This window comes from Stegodyphus dumicola, chromosome 12 (assembly GCF_044657685.1).
Source record: "Stegodyphus dumicola isolate Sdum_Otavi_A_Nest chromosome 12, ASM4465768v1".
NCBI lineage: Eukaryota > Metazoa > Arthropoda > Arachnida > Araneae > Eresidae > Stegodyphus > Stegodyphus dumicola.
The window spans coordinates 97744460-97763191 of NC_140779.1; the positions used below are offsets into that span (position 1 = coordinate 97744460).

The window sequence follows — 18732 nt, forward strand, 5'->3', positions numbered from 1 at the left end:
TACGATTTTGAACTATATTGTAATTCTTTTTTTTTTAAATATTTTTAAGACATTACCTTAATTATAAATTGTATCCAAAATTATTTTATATAAAAATAATGCAACTGTATGAAGTAATGGTCAGTTTATCTTTTCATGAAATAGGTGAAAGCTTAATCTAATTATCTTTAAACAATTTAATATGATTAATCTATTCCTGAATGCAAATAATGGCATGACAGGTAAGCTCTTTGTGCAAAGAGTATGGCAGAGGCTAGCAATGGATATGGGGTTGTGCTCTCAACTGAAATTTTAAACAGATCACTTCTAATAAAATAAAATTTTTATTTTTATGTAAATGAAAAATATTTTTCTTTTTGCAATGCATGGATTTGATTTCATTAAAATATCTAAGTTTTAAACCAATAGAAAAAGTGAAAAAATATGAAAACAGTATGTGAATATCATCAAAACATAAAACTAGAGTACTAAAATTTCCCCCTTCAAACCACATTTGGTTCCATGTGTTGTCAAGAACAGTTTAACATATTTGCTTCAAACTAATCTGACAACCCTGATTTCAAGCAAAGCAGATGTTTGCTTACTTTTTAGTGGAATGTGGTATGCAGTATTTCTCATGTGACCTACTAATTCATTTCAGTTTATTAATTGCACTCAATTCATTTAAGACAAATTCACAGGTTTTCAAATTTGTTCATTCATACGTGTTTTCAAATTCATACATTTCAATTTCATCAAAGGACAATGATTGATAAAAGAGCAAAGTTCTTTTGCCTTTTATATATGTTCCAAGTGAGGAAGAACTCAAGAATGAAGTTTTAAGGAAGCATAGCGAAAGAAAGACAGACAAGCAGAAATTTCTCTCTTCCCAAAATCAGTTTGCTTTGTCAGCATCAATTTCTTTGAAAATGAAATATTTAGTTAAATGCATCATTCCTTTTGTAGAGCCTATTGCCATTGGGTTATATGTTACTGATAATTTAAGAGAAATGAACACAGAAAAAAGAACTGGAACTTTTACGAAACATATGGTTGACAAGTACATATGAAACATTTCCACCTCGAGGAAAATGCAGCACCTTGGACCAGAAACCCTCTATACCAGTAACTGCCAAACAGTCAATCGCGAGCTACTAGCAGCTTGCGGTGACGTTTTCAGTAGATCGCGTTAACGCTCCAGTTGGCTAACCTTGATTCTTCTACTGAGCTGATGCTGACAACAATTGCTTGTTTCTCATGCACAACTGCAATTGTTAGCCTCATCCCACAGTTGATTGTATACACATGAGGTTGTGCACATTATGTTTTTTGTGTGTATATTACACATTTGCTAACTTGCACAGTGAAAACATATTGGTACCAAGCTAGGTCTGTTGTTCCAACGATGGTATGCTCAAAAGCAAAAAAAAAAAAAAAAAAAAACTTGTCACTTTTATTTGGAATGGGAAACCGATTACTTCTTTACCCAGGTAAAGGAAAAATATGTATGTTTACTGTGCTATGCAAATGCATCAGTTCGGAAGAAAGTAGTAAATTCAACAAACACTTCCAAGATTCAATTGTTAAGGGATAAATATAGATTAATGCTGAAGAGTTCTCAACTTGTGTTATGGAGCACTTTGATTTTTAAGAAGATAATGCTGCAGTGGATTTGGAACTGATGGATTTTCTAGATGATATATCTGTAAAATTGCTTTCTTCAAGCTCTGAAAATATTTGGCCTCTTGTTTCAAAATACCCAATTTTGGTCCAGGTTTGTCTCAAAGTGAAGGCAATATTCAGCTCTACATATCTGTGTGAGATTTCTTTTTCCAGTATGGAATTTATTAAAAATAAGTATGGAAACAGACTCACTGATGAACACTTGGACAACTGCATTCAAATGGTAGCCACTATCTACTCTCCCAACACTAAAAAAAACTTGCTGACAAAAAAAAAAAAAAAAAAAAAAGGGGGGGGTTGTCTTTCTCATTAAAGTTAATAAGTCTGATAAAAAAAAATCTGTCATGACATTTGTTATTTATTAGTAACTACATTTCAGTTTCTTATGTACAATTCAAATTTAGTGTCTTTTTGTTATATACAGTTTAATCAAAACTGATTTCATATTTACTAGAAATGCAAGTTTATTGGCAATAAACAAACATAAGATTAAAAAAAAAAAAAAAAAATGGTAGCTCTTTTGGTTGGTAGCTTGCAGCAAGATTTGGAAATGGTACAGTAGCTCAGAAGATTCATAACTTTGGCAACCACAGCTCTCAGACCATAAAGAAGCTATAAGTATTGCTTATCATAATGAATATTTAAAAAAAAAAAACACTCTTAGACAGCTTTTCAAATCTGACCTTCATTTCTTAAACATGAAAAGTCAAACAAATTTCAACAAAATAATTCCAAGAATCAAGTTATTTCAACTTTTTTTTAACATGTTTACATCCATTTTTCAAGAACAAGTATTCAGTGCATATAAAAATGCACAAAATACTCCATTTATGTAAAGAGAGCATTTATGTAAAAAGAGCATCAACACAAAGTATGAGTAAGATATCCAAAGTATATTTTTAAAATTGACATAAGTTACAAAGACCATGAGACAGACATGAGTTAAGGTGGTTTTCAGTTTTCATATTCACAATGCTTCATGAAATAAATATATACGTACTTATAAAAGAAAGAATACTTTTACTATACTCTCAACAAATTTATATTTCTTTATATTTTTAATTTCTATTTAGTATTTATATTTCTTTATATTTTAAACTTTATATTTATATATTATATTATTCTGTTATAGTAAATACTAAACTTTGTTTCCTTGCAAACCTTTTACGGAATACTTAGAAGCGCTATAACTTTCAATGAATTTCTAACAGAGAAATTAATATATATTCCTATTTATTTTAAACCTCTAATAAAAGCATTATCATTAATAAACATACCATAACCTAAATCTGTACATAGAGAAACGATTAATTGTTTACTCTTAATTACTTACAAAGAGAAAAAAATTACAAAGGGAAAAAGTTAAAAATTTAAACTGATATTTAGATTCAGATATATAGAGTAAAGACTCTTGACCTCCTTATTTCACAATTGTAATAAAAAATTCAAGTATAATTTGCTTCATTTTGAATTTTTTTAATGCAATAAAAATAAAGTATTACAAAATAGAACTCACTTGCAAGGTAACAGCTTTTGTTCACAGTCAAAACCATCAAACAAACAATCAATGTTATTGCACTCTATATTACATTCTTTATTGTCAAATACATCCCAACAATTAATAGCAGCTGAACAATTCAACCAAGGATTTATACCTGTTTTGAAAGAAATATGAAAACTTTCACTTTTGGTAATGAATATAAACACTGACTATTTAAATGTACAGTAGAAAGCTTTTAATAAATGCACAGATAGAAACAAACTGTACCTAATGTGCAGTCACCACCATCGAAATTGCAGGCCAAATTATTACATTCTTCATTGCATTTTCTGTTTCCTGACTTTTTATCACATTCATGAAGTTGACATAAATCTATTTTTTCTTCTCCATCCACTCGCAGTATTGGTCCAGGCTGAAGGAAAACTCCAAGTCCACCAGCAAAAGAGCTATCAAATATATTACATCGGGCTCCATTCCAGTATTCAGGGCATACACATTCATATTTACCTAAATAATAAAATTTACAAAAAATTCATATTTAAAACAATAAAAACATGAATTACAACATTCATTAACTAGGTACCCCCCTAAAAAAACTGATTTTAAAATACTGCGTTAAAATTTTCAGAATAATTAAGTATGAAAGTCCCTATTAGAGATTGATGGGTTAAACCTATTTCACAAGTGGGGGGGGGAGGAGGAGGAACTTACATTTTAAATTAATGACTGAAATAAATGTTTGAATCCATTTTATAGCAAGTGATCTTCCTTTTTTCATTTTAAGGCATTTCTGAGCATGCATCTGTATTTTAAGGATGCAAAATCCCATCTCAATTTTATTTTTAAGATATGAATGTTTTATGCATCAATGATTTATAAAATGTCAAGGAAAGCTGTCCCAGCTTCCTGAATTTAATATGACTATCCCCTTTAAAGTTTTCCTAACATATTGGTGGCAAATTAAATACATCTTAAGGAATGCAGATTAATTTATTCATCAGTAATTCTATATCTCTTGTTTTATTCTTATAATTTAATAATAGTATTTATACCTCAAGTCTACCAGCAAAAAAAGCTAAATGCATGCAAATCGTCTCTCTCTATAAATATTTTACTTTTTCATAACTTTGAATCCTCCCTCCCGCCCAGCATTTTTTTATGCTGAATTCTCTTTCCAATTAAAAACAAATAACTAAAGTTTATGAAATCTGAGTTTTTAATTCAGTCAATTGATTTAGTGTCACCTTGTAAAATGTGCCATACATAAATAAATGTAATGCAGCTAACCAACTTCTAATTTTTGTATAAATTTTACTTTTTTTTTAATTAAAATATATTTCATACCTTATGCAATTCACATATAAAATGAAACATGTTTCTGTAACTTACCTATTCTGTCATAACAAGTACCACCATTTAAACAGGGTGATGATAAGCAATCATTATGAGAATCAATTTCACAGTTTTTTCCTTCTGCACCAGTTGGGCACACACACACATAACCTGACTTCCTTTGTCGACACTGACCACCATTTACGCACGGATTTCCTGTGCATGATGTATTTGCATAGCCACAGTTCTCACCATAGAATCCCTAAAAAATAAAACAATTAATTTTACCTCTTTAAATATAGAATAAGTTTTGTTTCATACTAGTGATTTATCCCACAGTTTAAAATTTTAATTACAAAAATAAATAAAATAAATGCAACAGAAAAACACATAAAATTGAGAACAATTTCCTCATTGGTTATAAATTACTGTTATTAGCAGGACTGGATTAACCATTAAGCAATATAAGTACATGTTTAGGTCATCATGAAAAGGGGGCATCACGAAAAGGTCCTTAGGCATTCAGGAAAGGCAATGCCAAAAAATTTCCAACTGCTAGTTTTAGCATGTACTGCATGCTGCAGCTAAATCAAAACTGAGAAATAGTGAAGGAATGAAGAAAAAGCTGGTGCAAACATATACACAGACAGCAAAATCTTTTAAGTGTTTTGAGTGACCTCTAAAGGAAAGCACTTGTTATTAGTAAAATAAACCATATGGTTAAATTTATAAAATTATGTACAATTTTATTTTGATCATGCATTCTAATTTTTTAATATGCAATATGTGCAATTTTATTTTGATCATGCATTTTAATTATTTAATATTCAAGTATTTACTATCTTACATGAACTATTTATCAGGTTATAAAAAAGGTCAAATGAATTTTTAATTCACATGTTCCAGAGGCTTCCACAATTTCCACTAAGCATAACTTAACATATATATTACTTTTTATTTGTAGGATAACATATATATTACTATTTATTTGTAGGATTTGTAACTTAATTCTTGTATTTTCTCTACACATGTAAAAACAATGTAATAAATGTCAAACATCAGTTATAAATTTATCTTACTGATACTGGTGGTGTGTAACTTTAGCTTGCAAACTTGTTTGAATCTTAGTTACTATAAAGTAGTTCTTTTGCCTTTTGTTTTATTAAAGTGCTTAAATATAGATTTTTCATGTTTTTGTAATTATAAAAGGCGCTATACAATTTTCTGTAATGAAAAAAAAAAAGAGTACTGCACCACTATTTCTTCTGTACTTTCGTCTATATAACAATTCTGTTTATTTTAATAAGCTTACAAATTCTATTAGCAATAAGTCAACAAAAATTTAAAAGCAAGGGGATAAATTTTAATTTTCTAAAAATTAGACAAATACCAATCCTTAGTTATTCAAAAACTATTCAGATTTTGTTGTTTTAATTGCTAAGTATAATTTTGTTGCTAGTAAAATAAAAAAGTATCAGAGATGTAAAACGCATACCTTTTTTTGTATTAACTCTGTATGCTAATTAATAATTATATTTTAGGAATATTGATGACAGTGAAAAATTTGACTAGTAAGAAACCAAAACTAATTCACCAACAATCAAATTTAACTACTCTGACTTTTGAAGCTACCAATTAACAATACAGTGAAAGCAGTTTGCATTTTGGAATTAAAAAGAACTGGCTACTGAAGGGCACTGGTATCGGATACTTTCACATTTAAAACACGCACTAAAAAATACAACTGAAATCATTTTTACCTCAGTACAAATGCACAGATGACCTTGTGCAACACTTGAACAGACACCCCCATTTAAACAGGGGTTTGATGAACAAAAATTCACTTTGGATTCACAATGACGACCCATGAAACCTACTTTACAGTCACAGCGATAATCATTAACCAACTGAACACAGTCTTGAGTACCCAAGCTATGACAAGGATTTGATAAGCATTCGTTGACGTCACCTTCACACCTAAAATAGTGCAGCTTAAATAAATACATACTCAATATTCACTAAGTAGTACGTGATAATATTTAAATGCATGATGTATTTTAAAACAAAACTATACAAACCTTGGCCCCACAAATCCAGGTGGGCATTGACATTCATAATTTCCAACTTTGTCAATGCATGTTCCACCATGATGGCAGGCTCCTTCAAAGCATTCATCAAGATTGATTTCACAAAGAATTCCTTGTGTTCCATGAGGACAAGAACATACAAAACTATTCACTAGATCATGACAAGTTCCACCATTTCGGCAAGGATTTGGATTACAGTCGTCAATATTATGCTCACAGTTCACCCCTAAAAAGTACATAATTTTTAGGTATTTAACATAAACTTTTTTTTTTCCCAAACCACATCTAATTCAACGTATAACAGAAAAGTAAAAACAGCAACTAAATTACCATCGAATTCTTTTGCACTCATAACAACACTTTTTTTTCATAATAAATAAATACATGGAAATTCTTTCAATACAAATGGCACATTTTTTCAGAATAAACAATAAGAAAGCAAAATGAAGTGAAATATAGTTTGAAACAATTTAATTTAGTTGATTATTATGACAAAGAACTCAAAAGGCAAACATTCAAAGAAAAGAAAGGGAAGATGGATGATATTACATTTACATAGGGTAAAAAAATACAAAAATATTAATTTACATTGCCATTAGAAATCAAAATTTGAAATGATATACAGTCAAAAGTCGTTAATTCGGACGCCCATAATCCGGAATGATCTATAATCCGGACCTCAAAGCTAAAAACTTTCTGCGCATGCGCCGCATTGACGCATGCGCATAGGCGTTTAAGCGTGTGCGTAAGACCTTTACGACTGCGCATTTGCATGTGCACAAGCGCAGAATACGCTTTCGCTGCACGTTTAATGTATAACAGACGAGCTAAAATTATGTAATTGTCTATTTCAGTTAATGCTGATGATTGCGTTGTTCCTTAATCTTCAAAATGGATCCGGCTTATTATTTTTTGCAGACTGTAAGAGCAATTTTATAAAAGTAAGCTTGAACTTTCGATTATGTCAAATAGAATTTCTGATGCTGGAGCTCCCAAAGGATCTACGAAAACGAAAGTATGTTTCGATGTCCATCAAACAAAAAGGGGAATTGCTCCAAAAAATGGATAAAGGCATATCCTTTGTTTATCTAACCGTTCCGAAATCTGTTTATCAATTTCACACTGCTCTGCGGGGGGGGGGGGGGACGTGGCGGCACGCAATGAACTGGAAGTTGATTTGTCAACACTATCCTTATCTTCAGGGCAGATGTTTTTATTTTATTTGGCTTATAATTCCTTATTAAATGTAGTATTTCATCTCGATGTACTTAGTCTTTGATATGATTTAAATCAAATTCCTCGTCATTATAAATATCACGAATACAAATCAAATAGTTTTCTGGTTGCAATTTTCTAATTTCGGCTATGCACAATGTATGCTTTATGCATGCGCGCGTTGATAGAAATGTTTAATAAAGTAAACAAATAAATATTAAGCTTTTTTTTTTGTAAATTTTGATACCCTTTATATCATAATTGCTCATTATTTTATAAATTACGGTTTCATATTTTTAATTTTATTATTTCTGCATGCCATCTTACCAGATTTAAATCGATAATCCGGAATCACCGAAGTCCCGACGAGTCCGGATTAAAGACTTTTGACTGTACTAATGCTCTGCAGTTTTAATTGTTTGCCTGTTACCAAGCCCTAAAACAATTTAGAAATACTACAAGTATAATTTAGAAATATTCTTATAGCACAGCATATGACTGATAACAAAGGGTATTTTTATGCATAATATTTATGCTAATTATTTTCTCTGGAGATATTCAAAGAATGTCTGCATTTAAAGGGAAAAATAAACATATAACCACTACATACATGAAGCCACTCAACACTCACAAATTTAAGAAAATAAAAATTCCTGAATCTAGCACACAAGAGCTCTTTTGCAATAATGGTAGAGGATTTGACTCTAATGTCATGGCCACAAGTTCTAACCCCAAAGCCAAGTGGCATTTAGCACTGAACGTCTAATGAATTTCTAATTAAACCAATAGATGTCGCCATAAGCATGCTTCTGCTAAAGCACCAAAAAGCATCTAACAACTGAAAGCAAAATCACCAACAGCCACCACATAACATTTATCCTTTACAGCTAATAGTTGAGCAATAGATAAAAAAGTCATTCAGGAGCTCTGCAATAAATTTTTTATGATGTTTGAACTTAGTTTAATACACATCTTTAATTGATATTCCCATTAATTTGATAATACTACTAATGATACCGATGATGAAGATATTTCTGGTTCCTTTTTCTTAAAGGTTTAGTTATTCCTTATAGATAAGAAAAAGTTTTGATATGCATCTTTTAATTGATATTCACATTATTTAATTTCATAATACTAATAATGACGAAGATATTTCTAGTTCCTTTTCTTAAAAGTTTAGTTGTTTCTTATAGATAACTGAGAAATCTAAGAAATAAATGTTAAGCTTTGGATTTTATAAACTCATATGGACTACAAATAAGTAAAATCAGAAGTTCATAAAAAATGGTAACAGTTTTAACCATAAAATTTTCAGAGCCGTAGAAATTCTTAAAACATGTAGATCATAAACTGCAGGTTTGCAAAAACGCAAGTCCACTGTATATGCCAAATGTACAAACATTTCTATAATACATGAAACACAAACAGAGAAAAATATATTTAATATATTTATACAATACTGTATCAAATTCAAATGAATAAAACATTTAAATTGATTAGGTTAAATAAAAATTTACCTTGGAAACCTGGAAGGCAAGAACATGAATAGTGTCCAACAAGATCATTGCAAGCTGCACCATTTTGACATGGCTGGGATGTACATTCATTGATTTCATGCTGACAGTAACTGCCCTCATAGCCAGGAAGACAAATGCATCGATGACTATTACCATGATTTTCACATTTCCCACCATTCTTACATAAATCACCAAGAGGAATACCTTATATAAAAGAAGTAAAAGCTTCACTATAACAATATACAAATAAAACATCTTAAATACGAATTCAGTTTCATAATATGATCTTATAATGCTAAGACAATGTTATATAATAAAAAATGAATCTTTCATTTTGAGATAAGTTATTCTAGTTTACTTACTAAACATGAGCAAATATGGAAGATACTTCCAAATATATAATTGCATCTTAAGAAAAACTACTGAACATATATCTTATTAAAGTTCAACAAAGCAGCCTCAGCCTTCAATTATGCTAACACACTATTACTGCAAGTAACAATACACCACTGTATTTTCGGCATTATTCAAAGTTTGGAATGGTATAAAAAAATTTTTTTAATGATGATCAATAAGTTTTGAATTTTGTATGTACATAATGGAAGCTTTTATACATATATAACTAAAATACTACTGTTGTGAAAGTTGAAGAATCAAGCACCAAGGTTTTAGAGTATGATATTAGGTTAATTCAGGTGTCATCAGATATGTCAGAACATATTACCTTCCTTAGAAATGCTTTGTGAAATATGTTCCTGTCTATTTCTAACACATACAGTTGTTCTTAAAAATATTTGATTCTTTCTTGTTAAACCAATGATTTTGATTTTCAGTGGAATTGGTCATCTTAGAGAAGTGATGTTCAATACCAATATTTATTCATACTATCAGAAATACTGATTACTTTCAATAGTAGCTTAAACCATGAAAGGATTTAATGTATACACTCATGGACAAAAAAATTAGTGCACCAAGAAGGAGTCGTCACGACTCCAAACGGAGGCGTCGATGGGTAGGCATCGAGGGCAGCACACGTAATGGGCGACGCAACACCAATTGTCCTTCAGCCAGGCACCTTTGTATGGTTCGAGAAAACACAGGGGCCCCTAGTGAAGGTGCTACCTGTGCCTGGATGGCGGCCGATGAAGCAGTTGGCTGTACGCATGCATTTCTTACGATGTGGTGATCTTCTCGACGAATGGTCTGTCGAGGGCCTCCTGACCCTGGTCTTCATGTACATGACATCTCTCGGGTCCACTGGTCCCGACACCTCCTCACAACACAATCAGAGCGGCCTAATTGACGAGCTACTCGCCTAGCTGACCACCCAGCTTCCATCATCCCGACGATTCTCCCCCTCTCAAACTGCGACAACTGCTCATATTGTCTTCGAACACAGCGTAATGGCATGTCTACCTCAGCTCTTCCTTTGTAAATGATTCAGCACACTCAAACAAGCTTTGGTTACCTGTTTTATACTCCACAGAGTATGACATTCAATGCCCTCTACCGGCTGTATGTAATGCACAATCACGCTGCATTTCTAATCATTTGCATATCTCCCCGACATGTACCTTCATTGCAAGTTTAGTTATGATCCCGCAATTATTTCTTGGTGCGCTAATTTTTTTGTCCATGAGTGTATTATATGTTTGACCATGTACTAGCTTGTGTAAAAGATGAGTAGGACATAGAACTGTAAAATGTTATAAAGAAGTGAGAAATATGTTTAGCAATTTGAAATTTAAACTTTACGCCAGCAACAAAATTTACAATATCAAAATCTTAAAAAAAAGGACATCAAATTAGATATGAACTACTAAGAATAAGCATTTCATTATAATTCAACATAAACAAGGTTAAAAGCATTAAGAACATTAAGTGATCTCTTTCTATTAGCATCAAAGTAAAAGTCATATGCCATTAACTGAATATTAAAATTAGGTACTCTTCCGTTTCACTAGTGCAAATCTTGCCAAGCAGACTTTAATGGCAACAACACAGAGTATACACATAAAAAGTGTTAATAAATGTTAGTTCTAAGAAATTTGAAGGCATAAAAATTTTAATGTCGTTAAAAATTTTGTAAAAAGACAATAAATTTGCAAAAAGACATTAATTTAAGAATTTACTATGCTTTCATCGTACAACATCCTGATTCACCATTTCGTATCATGTGACCCCAAGTGACCTGATCTCACGTAAACTACGCTATAAAAATCTAATTCTCTCAGAAATTATCTACATTAATTTCAAGTTAAATCTCAATTGAATTATTTCAATTTGTACAAATAGCTTACTCAGAAATTACGTAAAACCTCAGTGTTTTACTTCACTAGTGCATTTACATTAGAACTGATGAATTTAATACTTTGCCTTTTCTGTATTTTCACCTTCGAGTGAGCGGTATTATTGTATCCTAATTGACTTAATTACCACGAATGGCCTTAGGGCATAAAATTGAACTATTTGGTAAAAATTCTATGTAATTGGTATGCCAGTATTGAAAGAAGCAATCAATCTGATAAGAAATGGCTGCGACTTGTTTTGAAAATGAGGCGTAAAAGATTACCAGCGAAGATATTCTGTTTGGCATCGGTTGCACCATTTTTGGTGACTTTAATCACTTGCGCTGGCAAAATGGAAAAGTACCCATTTAAACGTTATCACTTTAATAAAGGATTAGGATTCAATACAAAACAGCTAAATATATTTTGATCTTTGGTATAACTGAACATAGCTCAACTAATTATATTCCAATCCGGTCAAATTTAATAAAATATTCAATCTAGAATTATACATATATTCAAGCAAATATAATAACCCTTTTAATATTAAAATTTTTACCTTTTTGTAAAGCAGCATCATTACAAGAAACCATACTGACATCACAGAGCTTTCCAGTCCAACCATGCTTACAAGTGCAGCCATATGTATTATTGATCTGTTTGCATGTAGCTCCATTCATACACACGCCTGTGCTGCACCAATCAATAAAATTCTGAAAAAGGTTTTATAAGTTGAGTAAAAGAAACTGGCTTCAAAAACTGTATCACATAAGTAAATTTCTTTGTGGTATGTTAAAAGATTTTTTTAATTGCCTCTACAAAAAATAAGTTCTATATTCTTATTGTCTGATCAGATAACGATAGTATGGAATTTCAAAAATCCTTTTTGGGACTGGAAAAATGGAAAGGAGTGATATGTCCCTGGAATTCATAGGCATGAAAAAATAATCAGTTTTTTCCCCTGCTTTTAAATAGACCTTGAAATTTATTTGGGGATATAAGATAAGAAATACATACTATATATTAATATACACATACTATATATTATGCTCAGTTTACACGTTTGGAAACTTTCTCATATATAAAAGTTGGCTTTCCTATTTATCAATGGAATATAACTATATGTTAACATTATTCCAACTAAATTTTTTATTTTGATTTCTCATAATAAAAATCTTATATCTAAATTTGTTGTACAGTACAAAGTCCGTAATCCGGACTCGTCGGGACTTCGGCTATTCCGGATTATAGATCATCAATTTAAATCTGGTAAGATGGCATGCAGAAATTATACAATTAAAAATATGAAACCGTAATTTATGAAATAAAGAGCAATTGTGAGCTAAAGGTATCAAAATTTAAAAAAAAAAAAAAAAAAAAAAAAAAAAAAAAAAAAAAAAACTTAATATTTATTTGTTTACTTTATTAAACATTTCTTTCAATGTAAGTTGTTTAAGTTGCTTTGTTTTTTATGCTAAACGCACATGCGTAAACATTAAACGTGCATGCATAAACGCATTACGCACATGCGTAAAGCATACAAAAAAAAGTTTGTGGCGTTGAGGTCCGGATTATAGATCATTCCGGATAATGGACATCTGAATTATAGACTTTGTACTGTAGTAGGAATTGAGAGCAGTTAGTCCTTATTTATATCAACTGAAAAGTTACCTAATTTTTATTAATGGAAAAGATCACAGCATTTGCATAGTTGAAAAATTATATTTATGTATAAATTTTTGGCTTCAAAATAATTTTTTATTTGAAAAAGTTAAACAGAATTTTCTACCAAGAAGGGAAAGAGGTAATTTTAAACACATGCATAAATTTAGTTAAACATGATACTATACATGGACAATATGAGATACCAACTATTACATTTTATTGAATATTCTTTACCTCACACTGTAAGCCAGTATATCCAAAGGGACAAATACATGTGAACGCTCCAACATGATCAACACAAGTAGCACCATGGTGACAAGGATGTGAATCACATTCATTTATATGATATTGACAATTACTTCCAGTATATCCAGGGGCACAGCGGCATGTATAGTTATTAATTCCATCAATACAAGTACCACCATTCACACAAGAACTGCATTGAAAAAAGAAAATGAAATTAAAAAGACATTCATATGTAAAATTTTCTACAGAATTTTCTTTTTATATACCAAATACTGTACTTTATGTTCATTTATGTTTATGTACGAGGTTATTAAAATTAATTTGTGTGAAGAAAAACAATCAACAAAACTTAAAAAATACATTTAACAAAGCACAAATGTGCTATTTTCAATAAATAATACACATCCCATTTTATACCAATTTACTGACATACAAAATAAATGGTATTTTTTATCCACTAAACACAATAACATTACAGTGGCATCTTATTAATGATAATATCTTATACAAAGTAAACAAATGAAAAATCATATACTTTAATTAAACTTACCCAAATCTAAATCCTCCAAATTCCAAATTTAAAATAATCAAATATAGTTGTAATATTTCATTACTTTCAGGACAGCCATATTTAGAAAAGACATCTACACATCATGTCTTAATTTTGTTCCAAGTCACATTTAATTCTACTTTTTAAAATATGTATGAATTTTTAAAAGTTCTTAACAAGTGCATTATACCTATACAAAATCAAAACCAAGACAGAGAAGGCATGGAGAAAAAATTGCTGTAAATATAGGGGGGGGGCACCAAAACTTATAAGTACTTAAGGCCTCTAAAATCTTAATCTGGCCCTGACATCAGGTACCTATTTTAGCATCAGATAGCATTATCCATCAATACAAAAGCAGTATAATGATTAAAAATTCTCATTTAACTTTGTATCTATTCTTATTAATATTCAAGGCAGCATTACATTACAGCTTGCCAAAAACGAAAGGATTAAATAACATAAAAGAATACAGCAATTTTTTTCTCAAACCATATTCTAAAATTTATTTCTCTATCTCTCTTCTTTCTCTCTCTATATATACTTTATGTATATACATAAACATGTGTACCTCAAAAACTAATTTTTTATCAATATTATATAAGAGTATATGATTCAAAATATATTCATTTCAATATATTCTGTAATATTTCTAAGCACTTAAAATAAATAAATAAATGTAATAAAAAGTATCAAACAAAATGTATACTTCACCTTAAATTACAATCTTCATCATTGGTTTGACAATTTGTCCCACTAAAGCCAGATGGACAAGTGCATGTGTAACTGTTTACATAATCATTGCATGTAGCCCCATTTTGGCAAGGATTACTTGCACATTCATTGATATCACTTTCGCAGTGTTGGCCCCCAAATCCATCCACACAGAGACAGGTATACTCTCCAACACCGTCTAAACACGTTCCACCATTCTGACAGGGAACTAAAAAGAATAAATGCAACTCATTATTTAAATAACTATTAATCACAATTGGCAACCATGTGCATAATCATGTTCAAAACATTCTTTCAGTAAAATAAACCTCGTTGACTTTCTTCATTTTGTTGTATCCAAGTTCCAATGGTTTTTTATTAAAAAAACTTGATATCTTTTGCTGTAATGCAATTTTTAAATATGTGCTTGTAGAATTTGCCAGCAGTGGTAAAATTTCTGCAGAAATGCAGTATTTTACCACAAAATCTCTACAAGGAACACGGACGAAAAGCATTTGGTAGCTAATCGATATTGGTATGACGGGTTTATGCAATTCTTTGACATTTTTTTCAGTGAAAACAAATCTCGGTACTTTTCCGTTTTGCCGGCGCAAACGATAAAGTCGCCAATAATGGTTTAACTGATGCCAGACGGAATATCTTCGCTGGTAACTTTTTACGCCTCAGTTTCAAAACATGCTGAAGCCATTTCTTATCAGATTGTTTCTTTCAATACTGGCATACAATAATATAGAATTTTTACACGATATTTAAATTTTATCCCCTAAGACAATTCACGGTAATTAAGTCAATTAGAACGCAATTACACCGCTCATCCGAAGGCGAAATCAAGTGTTAAATTCATCAATTCTAATGAGAATGCACTAGCGAAGTAAAGCACTGCGGTTTTACATAATTTCTGAGTGAGCTATTCGTACGAATTGAAATAATTCTTGCATTTAAACTTGTATTCCAAATTAAGAGTTAACTTGAAATTAATGTAGATAATTAGTGAGAGAATTAGATTTTAGTAGCGTAGTTTACGTGAGATGAGATCACTTGGGGTCACGTAATACGAACCGGCGAATCAGGATTTTGAACCATGAAATCATAGTAAATTCTTAAATTAATGTCTTTTTACAAATTTATTGTCTTTATTTATTGGCTTTTTACAAAATTTTAAACCATATTAAAATGTTTATGCCTTCAAAATAAAATAAAAAAAAAAATTCTTAGAATAACTATTTTTTATGTGTATACTGTATGTTGTCGCCAAGAAAGTCTGCTTGGCGAGATTTGCGCCGGCGAAACGGAAAAGTACCCAAATCTCTTGTGTATGTGGGAGAAGAACAACAGCTCAAACAAATTTTAGAAGGATTTTTCAGAAAATGTAAGAGTTTTATCTTTTGTAACTTTACATACAATTTTTAACATACAATTTTTAATTTGTTAAAGAGTGTTTTCTTTTGTTATGTTGATAATATTTGCTGACTTACAATAAATTTTGATAGTTTGGAAACTAGAAGTCCCCAAAATCACCATCTTGCATTTGTAACTTTAGCCCATAAATACTTTGACAAGCGAAGTTTAAATGTATATTAAAGCAATAAGGTGATAGAGTAAAAGTTACTTTTAAATGCAGAAAAATCAAATACTTATCTTTTTTTTTTTTTTTTTTTTTTTTTTTTTATGTGAAGAAAGGGAGGGGAAAAAAAAAAACACTGAAATCTACAAGGCAAATAAAGGGTGAAAGAGTTCAAATTTATGACATCAAATGAAATTTTAAATTATATTTACATAAGTGAAACTTACAAGATGCACAATCATCAGTATTGATCAGGCAATCTCTTCCTTCATAACCTTTTGCACAATAACAGCTGTATGATCCATTTGTATTGACACATGTTGCTCCATTTCGACAAGGAGAGGATATGACACATTCATCAATGTCTTCATCACATAAACGTCCTAAAAATAAAATTTTTAAACTTATTTAAATAAACTGCAGAATATGAAGCATGGAACAAAAATGCTGGGCTCTGATTTATGTTTCAAAGAAGTTATTTTTAATGCTTTACAAATCAGAAAAATCCAATGGTCTGGTTATTTCTTAGATTACACATTAATGCAGTGTTTTATAATAAGTGGTGGAGAGTCACAGAGATGATTATTAAGTCCGAAAATGATCACATTAATTACACACTTTTTTTTACATTTACAGAACTATTTATTAGTTACAATTACTCATTAATTTTTTTTACAGTTACAATGTGAATACATAGTTGTTAATAAAGATTATTTTCATTATGGCATTATACATGTTAACCTAATTTCCCCTGACAACATTTGCAGACTTCTCTATGGAAGAGTATACCCCAAATTGAAGATTAACTAATTTTTTTAATGTTATTTTGAATAAGAGCTTGCAGAAATTTAAATGATAATAAAAATTGACAATTTTTCTGCAAGAAATGTCTTTTAGCTGACTACTTGCTCTTCGACTTTTCACTGCTTAGATTTCATCATTGTTACATGTAGAATGCTGGTACATTATTTAAAATCTATATCTTCATATAATAAATATTTTCTAAAATTTAAGAATTTAGATATTTGTCTTTCTTTATAACAACTGTCTCCCCTCATTTTTTTCATAATCCAAATATTTTCTCTTTTGTAAAACAAATATTTTAGTTTATGGCTCAAATATTGGCAACATATACTGCGGTAGAAATGAAAGATCTGAAATAAGAATTCTGTTTCCACCTTTTTTTCAGGTGCTATAATAAATACATCTGCTATAATAAATACATCAATTGCAAAAGTTTAACAAAAAAGATTAAGATTATTTAATTTTAAGGAAATCACACAAAGACTCTTTTAACTTCCATCCAATCTTAAGTATGACTCATATTTCATCATGGAAATATGAGGATGCTGAAACCTTTTTTGTCTGTCACCAATCTCGCAACAGGGTTTTAAAATAAACAGATTAAAAGTGCTCCTTTTCAAAAAGACAGTCCTTCACACAGACAGTATTCCTTGCCCAGCATTTGAACACAGACCCAACAATATGTGCAATTAGTCACTTTTAATCATACTAGTTGCAGAAGCAATTTACAATTAGAAGATCAGGATTAAAAAGCACATAAGATAGAATAAGTAAGATTTTAATTAAAAAATACAAACAACTCCCCATTACCTATAACAGGGGGCTTACAGAAGTAAGCATGAAACACAATACAGAAAAATAAACAGTAAAGGGGGGGGACTTATGAAGGATTACTGTAATTTGCAATGAATTTACAAAAACAGTCAAATGCATTTTGCTCAGAAATAAACTGATGAAAATCAGGAGCCAAGTTATTATTAATATTTCTCAGTGCTAGTTTTAAGACTGATCTTTCTCTGTCAAATTTAGAATGCAGATGAAGTACATGTTCAATATTTTCCTTGCCACCAATGCTGCAATTGTAAAAAGTCTCTGCATCCAACTTAAATCTGCTGAGAAAACTTTTAAAGTTTCTATGGCCAGTAAGGAATTGGATCATTTTTATAACTTGTAAAAAAAATGATGACATAACAATCTCATTTTGATGGAAGGAAAGAAACCTTTTAGTTAAGTTCCGTTTATTTGAACTAGTATATTCTTGATTCTCTGACTCCATAATACTTTCATTCATGACCTTCTTATAAAAGGATTTAAGGATACTGATAAAAATGTCAGTGTCAGTCTTTGCAAAAAAATCGACCCGTTCATTCCCAACAACACCAGTCTGTCCATGAACAAATATGAAAGCAACACACATTTTTTTTATCTTTTAGGTTTTAAAGTTGTAACTGAATCTTGGCAGTTATGTTAGAATGAAGATATTGTGGTTTGGACTGAATATAATACTAATTCAGTCTCCTAAATGTTTCAGCATTGTTTGAGCTTTCTAAAAATTTAAATTAGGTA

The 18732-nt window shown here is 30.5% G+C and overlaps 1 protein-coding gene across 1 annotated transcript in view; it reads right to left on the minus strand.

Annotated features, from left to right (window-relative positions):
• LOC118196398 (uncharacterized) overlaps positions 1-18732 on the minus strand; it is a 215260-nt gene that overhangs the window by 18802 nt on the left and 177726 nt on the right. The window contains exons 14-23 of the mRNA XM_035367847.2: positions 16590-16745; positions 14778-15006; positions 13502-13703; positions 12162-12315; positions 9315-9518; positions 6574-6808; positions 6256-6472; positions 4553-4757; positions 3431-3670; positions 3179-3317 (exon numbers count right to left, since the gene is read on the minus strand). Coding sequence (XP_035223738.1) covers positions 3179-3317; positions 3431-3670; positions 4553-4757; positions 6256-6472; positions 6574-6808; positions 9315-9518; positions 12162-12315; positions 13502-13703; positions 14778-15006; positions 16590-16745 — 1981 coding nt within the window. The remainder of the gene's footprint in view (positions 1-3178; positions 3318-3430; positions 3671-4552; positions 4758-6255; positions 6473-6573; positions 6809-9314; positions 9519-12161; positions 12316-13501; positions 13704-14777; positions 15007-16589; positions 16746-18732) is intronic.